The 9285-nt window shown below is 31.2% G+C and overlaps 2 protein-coding genes across 2 annotated transcripts; both read left to right on the forward strand.

Moving 5' to 3' along the window:
* Window positions 1–5674: 5674 nt before the first annotated feature.
* Window positions 5675–6334, forward strand: LOC123272249. The gene is made up of 3 exons (XM_044738947.1): window positions 5675–5855; window positions 5967–6038; window positions 6123–6334. The coding sequence occupies exons 1-3, from the start codon at window positions 5675–5677 to the stop codon at window positions 6332–6334; spliced, it is 465 nt and encodes a 154-aa protein (XP_044594882.1).
* Window positions 6335–7082: 748 nt separating this feature from the next.
* On the forward strand, window positions 7083–9038 carry LOC123272250. The gene has a single exon (XM_044738948.1). The coding sequence runs from the start codon at window positions 7083–7085 to the stop codon at window positions 9036–9038; it is 1956 nt and encodes a 651-aa protein (XP_044594883.1).
* Window positions 9039–9285: the final 247 nt, after the last annotated feature.

The raw sequence follows: 9285 nt of genomic DNA on the forward strand, positions 1-9285 counted from the left end.
CGATTGAGTTCTACGACACGTCATTCGAAAGGGTCTATCAAAACGTAGATTTGATGAGATTTAAGAGAATTCATTAAGCCATTCCGAAGAAATTAAAAAAAAAATTTGAATTTTTATATTTTTTAAAAATAACTCCAAAGTGTGCGAAAAAATCATAACAAAACTATGTATACATTTTTTGTTCTTAAAAAACTGCGTCGAATGCTTCTTTGAAAATAAAAATCGAACGACGCATTCAAAAGTTATAGTTCTTTAAAACTTCGTAAAATTTTGTTTTTTGGTATTTTTTTATGATATCTTCAAGATTTCTCAACCAATTAATAAAAAACTGTACATTTTCTTATTGTGCTTTAAAAACTGCGTCGAATGCTTTCTTAAAAAAGAAAATCGAACGACACATTCAAAAGTTATCGATGATTAATAAATACATTTTGAGCTCGAAGAGCTCAAAATGTGAAAAACTGCTTTGAGCTTGAAAGCTTAAATATTAATCAAAAAACACATTTTAAGGTGCTTGAAATGCAAACTTAGCAGGAAGTTCTAGGGTTGGCCTGCACGGTCAACCGATTTCCAGATTTTTTTAATTATGTAGAAATAATTTTTTTATGATATTTAAATAAACTTTATTTAACTAGGTAATGTGTTATAATAAAACTTACAATGTATTAAATACCTTTTTTTCTATTATTAGTGTCGTTTTTTCTACAAATGTAGGGTAACGCAATAGATAAAATATTTAGAAAAATTTTTATCTAGTTACGCCAAAGAAGTATAACTTCTAACGTGCGTACATAAGTACACACACACTTTTTTTATATCTATTGATACAAAATTTTAACATTTCTATAAATATCAGTGACCAGAATATAATTCCATAAATATTAATAGCGTAAATAAAATGTCGATTTCTATCTGAACTACATTAGACATGATTGGTCACTATCAACAATCGTTGCCAGCGGCAATTTCCGGTTTTGTCGCCTATCTGCCTACGAGAATCACTCAACACAGTCTTCCCCTGGAGGGCTGCAGCGGGTTTGATGCTCACTACAGCTATATAGGTCCTGGGTCCTCTGGCGTTGATGCTTGAATTTGTATACCATGCAAACGCCTAGGGCAGCTGGTGTGTGCCTCGTTAACCTTACTGCGTCAAACCAAGAGCGTCACTTCAAACTACCCTGCATTTGTATTTGTATTTACTTGTGCGTACGTGACATACATCAACATTCATTGTCAAAATACCGATATAGATATACAAAATATATACAAATATTATATATATGTAAAGCTTTTATTATAGGCTTTCATTTTTTATCTAGTTTCAATTCTTCCATTTTTTATTTTCTCGTTTTTTAATAATGGCCTCTCGACTTACCCGAGTGTAAATAAAAATTATATCGATGAAATCCGTCAAGTGACTTTTTATTTTGTGATTTTTGTTCGATGAAAAACACTGCTGTCAATATCACTATCTCAATGTCCAGATATTAATCAAATAAATTTTTCATTTAGTTACTATCTTTTATTGCCAATCCATGATGAATCATTCAGAGTTGAGTATGTTTTACGGTCGCTGAATATTATTCACTAATTTCATGACACTTACATGGAAATAAAACTGTGAAATTTTTTGAAAAGTCTGTTAAATTTATAACTTTATCTGTATGTTGATTTTTAAAATTTGCAAAATAATTCCTAAATTATGAACTTTTTTACCTACAAGTTTTATATTCTTGACTCACAAGTGAATTTCTTGGATTAATTCGAGAATTTTTTCTTGAATCAATTTTTTTTTTTTTTTCAGGTTGAAAAATTTATTTTTTACTTATAAACTAAGAAATTTTCAACGTGAAAATTAAAAAAAAAAATAACAAAAAATATATTTTTTTGGTACGCAAAAAAAAAATGAATTTTTGATTCAAGAAAATACAGTAGCGCTCAATAGTATATTACAACCCAAGGCCAGAAAGTTGGATTTCCTGGCGTAGCCGAGGCCATCATATCACATACGTCAGGGTATCCAACATTCTGGTCATGGGTTGTATACTATTTTTCTTGCTCTCCAGCCAAAAGTACGTAACCCCGCGGAAGGGGTTTTGCAAAACCGAGGCGAAGCCGAGGTTTTGCCGGGCGTGAGGGGGGCGCCGCCCGACTTTTGCAAAGCCGAGACTTTGCTGGTCGGGGCGGGTATAAAAAAAAAAAATAAAAGTTAATAAATTGATAAAAAATGTTATTTTAAACTTTACTAACAAATGCTCTGATTAAGAGTGATATCATGCACAGAATTCGTCACAAATATTTAAATATTTGTGACGCACTTTACTCCAGGAAGAGCAACTTTTATGGCCTGCTCTAACGCATGCGCGCTACGCATATTTTCTGGCCGGCAGCATAGAACCTCGCTTTCTTTCGTATTTTCGTGGCGCGACCGGCCTATACAGCGAGTTTCAACTGTATATAACAGTCACAACATCGTCTGTATGTAACGTTTCAGCGCAGAAACTAACCAAAAAATTTTAAATAAATAAAAATAATTTCTAACTAGATTATTGTTAATGAACTATTTAATAATAATACAGCATAAATAATTTATATAAAAATTTTAGAAAATAATAAAAAAGTTTTGTAAATTTTATTTGCTTTCTTTTATATTTTGACAGCTAGTAAAGCAATGTTTATAAAACAATCCATTCACTCTACAAGCTTCTAATAATTTAATTTCAATCTTTCTTAGCTGTCTAGTTAAAAACTAATTTTTAATCAACTTAAAAAAATTAATTTTGTTATTAAATCGAGTTTAAATATTTGTGACGATTTCTGTGCATGTTATCTCTCTTAATCAGAACATTTGTTAGTAAACTTTAAAATAACTTACTTTTTTTTTTATTTATTAATTTTTACTTTTTTATTATGCCCGCCCCAACCAGCAAAACCTCGGCTTCGCCTTGGTTCTGCAAAACCCCTTCCCCGGGGTTGCGTACTTTTGGCTGGAGAGCAAGAAAAATAGTATACAACCCACGACCAGAATGTTGGATGCCCTGACGTATGTGATATGATGGCCGAGGCGTAGCCGAGGCCATCATATCCCATACGTCCGGAAATCCAACTTTCTGGCCTTGGTTCGTAATATACTATTGACAACATTATGCGTTAGTTTTTTTCAACAATGTCAAAATACTTTGGTGCCACCATTTTCCTAATATTTTAAAAATTAAACTTTCTTTTGTTACGAACAAAGACTACTTTGACACTATTTTGTAGATTATTTAAAAGCTGTTAAAAAAATAAATAACTGATTATTGTATTTCATATTTATTTTTAATTAAACCATTAAATATATTTGTCAAAATACTTTTGAGAGCTACTATATTAATGGTCAATAATTATGTTAGGTGAAATAAAGGCTGTTCTGATATTTCTTATTAATTTTCTTGGCTCAAGTGAGTATTATTTTGTTGTACGCATATTTTTAGCTAAAAAAAAAATTTTTTTTTACTTTCATTTTATAATGAATTTTCACATTATAAAATTATCTGAGTCAATTGGTGAAAAAATTTATAGAATACTCACAATAATTCATCAACCTTTTGAATTTAAAATCGATAGGAAAAATGTTTACCAAAAATTTTTAATATTCAGAGTATATCGAAGTTTGACTTGCGAAATTTATTCATTTATTCACGTCAAAAAATAATGAATGAAAAAGAGCTTTTTCAGTAATCCACATAACAAATATGTTGAAGGCTATTTATATTTGATGAATAAAACTTTTTTATGATTGATTGCGGAAATGTCTTTTTTAAGGCGTAATAGAATGATTAATTCAAGTAAAATGATTGAGGATCTAAGTAAGGCATTAAATAATTTAAAAACTATCAATTTCTACTAATCAAACACAAAAAAATCACAACACTAATATAATTTCACCAATTAAATTCGATGAAATTATTTCGAAGGAAAATGAATTAATTTGCGATCTAATTCCCAGTGTATGCTGAAGCGAATAACTATTCAGAAGTTATAAAACCTACTTAAATTTAAGATTAGGAACAACAAACGACGGTAGAAATAAAAAAAATATCTCCGAGAAAGAAACGAATGATTCTTCGTTGGAGAAAAGAAGATAAAGATCTCGAGCAATCCTAGATGATCCCCACCGGGAAGATTCAACATTTTCTATTTTAAGCTTTTTTATTTTTTTACCCTCTCTGGATCTTGCTCTTTGGTACCACAAAATAATCCACGACCACCAGGAGCTAGAGTTTGTATTACTTTTTTTTTTATTCTCTCTTCCTTACTATTTTCCTTCTATCCAAAAGCGAGCTTAAAAAAAATCTAAGCCGTATAATAAAGAAGAGTTACTTACCCGAACCCACATCCCACACAAAAATCTCAGTTTTCTTTTTTTATTTATAATCTCTGCTAGCAAGATTTAATAAAAGTTTTTCTGAAATTATTTAGTCAGCAAGTTAAATAATTCATTTCATCGTGTCATTCAAACCCAACTTTACAGCTTATACAAAAAACACATAATTGGATGCATCACTCAAAATTTATATCCATTACAAACTCGGCAGTTATAGATTGATATATCTGTCAGTTAGGATCTCGGTATAAGGATTTTAATCATCAGGAACAACCGGATATACGTCCAATTATGTGGCTGAAGCAAGCCGCAATGTGACCCCAGATTAGTTATCTCACAAACTGTATACACATATATTTATATGTAAATGTATGTGTATACATGAATCTCTGTGTGCGCGTTGTATATCCACAGCTGAACATGTATTTGTAAATGTTCTATACATTGAACTATAAATTGAGGTAAGTACAAAACGCAAGTACATTGGATGCAATTCGAGTAAAACTCTAGAGGAGAATATAGAAGAGATTATACCCTCAGGATTATTTGTAATCCTAGCTTCTACTACCAATCGGACTTGATTCTCCTGACGAACAGATAGATAACGAAATGTCTTGAATATCTATACATTCTGCTACAAATTCTGTACGAAGTTAGTTGCATTTCGTATTATATGGATACTACACAGAAAAAAAAATTTCGTTCTGGTAACCTAACTGTAGAGTTACCACAACTATACACAGTTTACTATTCGTTGTAGAGTTACAGTAACATAATGTTATTTAGTTCTGATAACTCAATGTTGTTGAGCTCTCAGAGCTCTACGGGATTGTTCTCAGAGCCAAACGGTATAGTTGGGAGCGCCCTAATACGTTGCGCAGTAGTGGAGTGCGCTGACATATTTCATAACCTTCTAAAATGACAAACAGAATTATTTTGTTACTCATCCATATTATTAAAAATATATGAGGACAATTAAGTTTCCAGTTTATTTATTTAAGCTAGTTGTATCGGTACAGTATTGTCAAAATATTTTAGATCATGCGCGCCGTAAAAGTGTACGAGCTTGTAGCTAAGTGATCCATAATTTTTATGCAAGACTGTACCCGTGGAGACGTTACTCATACAATATTCATGTGTATGTATACACGAATACTATCACAGATTTTTATTAATTTTGATCCGGCAACGCCGCTTATGCGCCACCAGTAGATGTATTAAAGAGTGTATCGATGTACAGAGTAGAAAGATTTACCAATACACAGTGTTCAGTGTTTACTTTTTTAATAGTCTCCCGTAAGTGCAAAAATGTCTGATAAATTAAGGTATAAAGGAAAATTTATCAAGAAGAAGGTTTTAAAAAAACGTTTACAACTTATCAGTTCAATCAAGAAAGGTCGTGTACAAAAAATGTCAGTGAATGACGATTGTAACCTTAAAGTTGGAAAACGTATAGTCGATATTGATGTATTGGCTGATAATTTAATATGTAAAGTTTGTAAAACAAACTTATTATTAAAAGACATCAAAAAAGAATTCCGTGCGGGCCTGCATTCAACTTTTAATATTAAATGTAATAAGTGTGGTTTATTGGGTATAGTTGATACTGGTAAATTTCATGCTTCCAATGATAAAAACAAGCGTGCAGATATAAACACAAAAGTTGTATTGGGTATGTTTTTTTTACATTTTAATTATTTCTGTAACCAATTATTGTAAAATTAGAATTATGATATTAATAATGTTTTTTTTGTAGGTGCCATACATGCTGGAATTGGATGTAAAGCTTTAAATAAAGTTTTAGCCTGTGCCAATTTACCAAACATTTCAAGTGCTTTATATAAACGCTACGAACGAGAAGTAGGGCCAGCTATAGAGGCTGTGGCCAAAGAAAGCTGTAAATCCGCGGCTGAAGAAGAACGAGGATTAGTTATTAAGAAAATCGACGAGTTGTGTAAAAAGCTGTAAAGGTTTTTGGATTTTGAAACAATTAATATGCGTATGCTTCATAAATTCGTAGTCTATTCCTTTGAATAATTAATAGATACATTTGGCATGAATTTGGTTAACTAAAATTTAAAAAGAATTGAATTATGTGCAAAAAATGCTTTGAAATTGTATATAATTTTTTAGTTGTACTTATATTTGAATTTTGTAGGTCTTTTATTTTGCATAAATTTTATTTACTTTGATACTCTATATACGCTACAAATTTGACGAAGGACTTTATGAAGTATATATATATATATATATATATATATATATATATATATATATATATATATATATATATATATATATATATCAATTGTAATATATTTTTTTTAATGGCATATTTTTGAAATTTTTTTAGATAACTTTAGTATAGATAACGAAATAAAATATAGGTGTTTTTCATTTCAAATCTTCAAAGATCAATTTAACAGATAAAAAATATTTTTATGTAATGGATTTTTTACAAAATACGAATAAAAATATAAATTACAATTAATATAATTTTTTATGTTCAACATTCCCTGCTTACTTATTTTCCTCTTTGATTTTCTGTAGGCCTGACGATGTTGTTGCGGAGATTTATCCATTACATCAAAATCTCCGTTCCTACGTGAATTCAACAGAAGACTCGGGAGATAATGAAGTTAATATTTCGGCGGAAATTATTACTAATTTTGACAAAGATCTTGGTGAAATTATAAATATTATTGTATCGTACGATATGGGTTGGAGTAAACGAGGTAATGGGCGCAGTTATGACAGTTTAAATGGATATGGCTGTATCATCGGATTTTTAAGTGGGAAAGTTTTAGATTATGGAACTTGCAACCGTAAATGTTTGTTATGTGACTTAGGACATCCAAAGGAAGATCATGACTGCCGTTTAAATTTTCAAGGTAGTGCTAAGGCTATGGAGCCAACCGTTGGAGCTTTGTTTGCTAACAATAGCTCAATTTTAAAGGAGTCAGGCTTAAAAGTTCGCGTCTTGATAGGTGACGAAGATAGCTCAACAATATCGGCGGTGCGTAAAGGAACAACAGAGACAATGTTTAAATTTTCAGATAGTAATCATCTTCACAGATTATTCAGCAATGATGTGTATGGATTACGCTTACATCACAACGAGATGAGAACGAAGCAAGTTCCTGAACACATTCTTAAATGCCTCAGCTACGCCATCGCTCAGAACAAAGGCAAAAGTCGTGAGCTTGCTGCTGCAATGCTTTCAATACCTGATCATCTATTTAATCACCATGAAAATTGTGGCTCGTGGTGTCATCGTGCTGAACCGAACTCAAAACAGCAAACAATTTTGCTCAAAAATATAAATTTATATAACGCACTAAAGGAAATTTTTACCAAATATGCACGAAGTGCAGAAAAGTTTTGCATTGCTGCTTCCAGTCAGGCAAATGAAAGTGTTAATAACATAATGGCGCACAAAGCACCAAAAAATTGTTGCTACAGCCGCAGTGAATCCGCTGACTATCGATATGCTAGTGCAATTTGCACGAAAAATGAAGGGGACTCGCACGTCATGGCTGTCAATGAAAAATTATCTTTATCACCCGGCAAACACACAGCATTTTACACAAGTCGACTTGACAGGACTAGACTTAAAAGATCTAACAAATCTCAGCTACCTTCTACAAAGCGTAGGAGACTAGTACTTAGTAAAAAACGAAACGATTTGAAAAAGAAAAATGAAAGGTCGGAAGGAATTCAATACCAAAGCAATTGTGGTTTTCAAAATTTACCAACATATACTGTTGAAGAACTCATTGATCAAGCTTCCTACGTAGATTTTCCCAACTTAATATCATCAGACTTATCTAAGCTCGTATATTTTGACTTAGAGACGTCAGGCTTTAATAAAACTGATGAAATTTTGCAAATAGCAGCGCAATGTGATGAGTACAAATTCAATGTTTATATTACGCCAACAAAGGAAATAAATTTTGAAGCTTCTGAACATACTGGATTGAAAAACATTAATGGACAACTTTACTTCTGGCGTGATCAAGTATTAACAGTGTGTTTAGAAGATGCTTTGCGTGCATTTAAACAATTTTTGTCAAAGCTGAAAGAACCTTGTCTACTCGTTGCGCATAATGCTTCATTCGACATTTCTCATTTGGTACGAGCTTTTTTTAAATGTGATATGATAAATGACTTTAGGATGATTTGTGGTTTTAGCGATAGTCTACCGTTGTTTAAGAAACATTTCAATGAAAGAAGCGGTGAAGGGGCATTTAAATTAGAAACACTGGCTAAAGAGTTTTTACAAGAAGAGTCTTCTGGAGCTTTTCATGAAGCATCTTACGACGTGTATGTTTTGAAATCACTTGTATGTTTTTATATTGCTAATGAGGATATTTTTAAAAATGCTAAGACTTATGCTGACTCTGTTAACCATGTTATTGAACCACGAAAGATTAATAATAAATTACCTTCACTGAAACCACTAAAAGGTACTTTAAAAGATGGTATGCTACGGAAATTGGCGAAAGAGAGTCTAACAATTGAAGTGTTACAAAAAAAATTCGATGAAGAAGGAGAGGAAGGTCTGCTCAGCACTTTGACTTTGCTCAAAAATGGCAAGCCGCGAATAACCAAAAATAAACGTATACTTGCACAAATTTTAGCTTTCTTTAAATCCAAAAATAAATGTGATTAAGTGCAATGTTTGAAGGTGACGTAATATTAATTTCGTTCGTTATTATTTGTTATGTCGTTTTTATTCTACACCTCTATGGCGGAGTTTTAATATATTTGTGTTGATAATTTATTTTATTTAATTTATATTTAATATAAAAATTTTATTAATTTTATGTATTTCATTACCAAGAGTTATTTATTCTATAACCAAAAATAGAATTTATTCTATCTGCAATGACTGTATATTGATTTTGACTTATAATTTT

Source organism: Cotesia glomerata, linkage group LG9, assembly GCF_020080835.1.
Source record: "Cotesia glomerata isolate CgM1 linkage group LG9, MPM_Cglom_v2.3, whole genome shotgun sequence".
In the NCBI taxonomy this organism is placed as follows: domain Eukaryota; kingdom Metazoa; phylum Arthropoda; class Insecta; order Hymenoptera; family Braconidae; genus Cotesia; species Cotesia glomerata.

Coding starts and splice junctions, on each gene's coding strand:
- LOC123272250 (XM_044738948.1), top strand. CDS start 7,083: ATGGGTTGGAGTAAACGAGGTAATGGGCGCAGTTATGACAGTTTAAAT.
- LOC123272249 (XM_044738947.1), top strand. CDS start 5,675: ATGTCTGATAAATTAAGGTATAAAGGAAAATTTATCAAGAAGAAGGTT. Junction 5,856..5,966: donor ATTGGCTGATAATTTAATAT/GTAAAGTTTGTA, acceptor TATTGGGTATAG/TTGATACTGGTAAATTTCAT. Junction 6,039..6,122: donor AAACACAAAAGTTGTATTGG/GTATGTTTTTTT, acceptor TTTTTTTTGTAG/GTGCCATACATGCTGGAATT.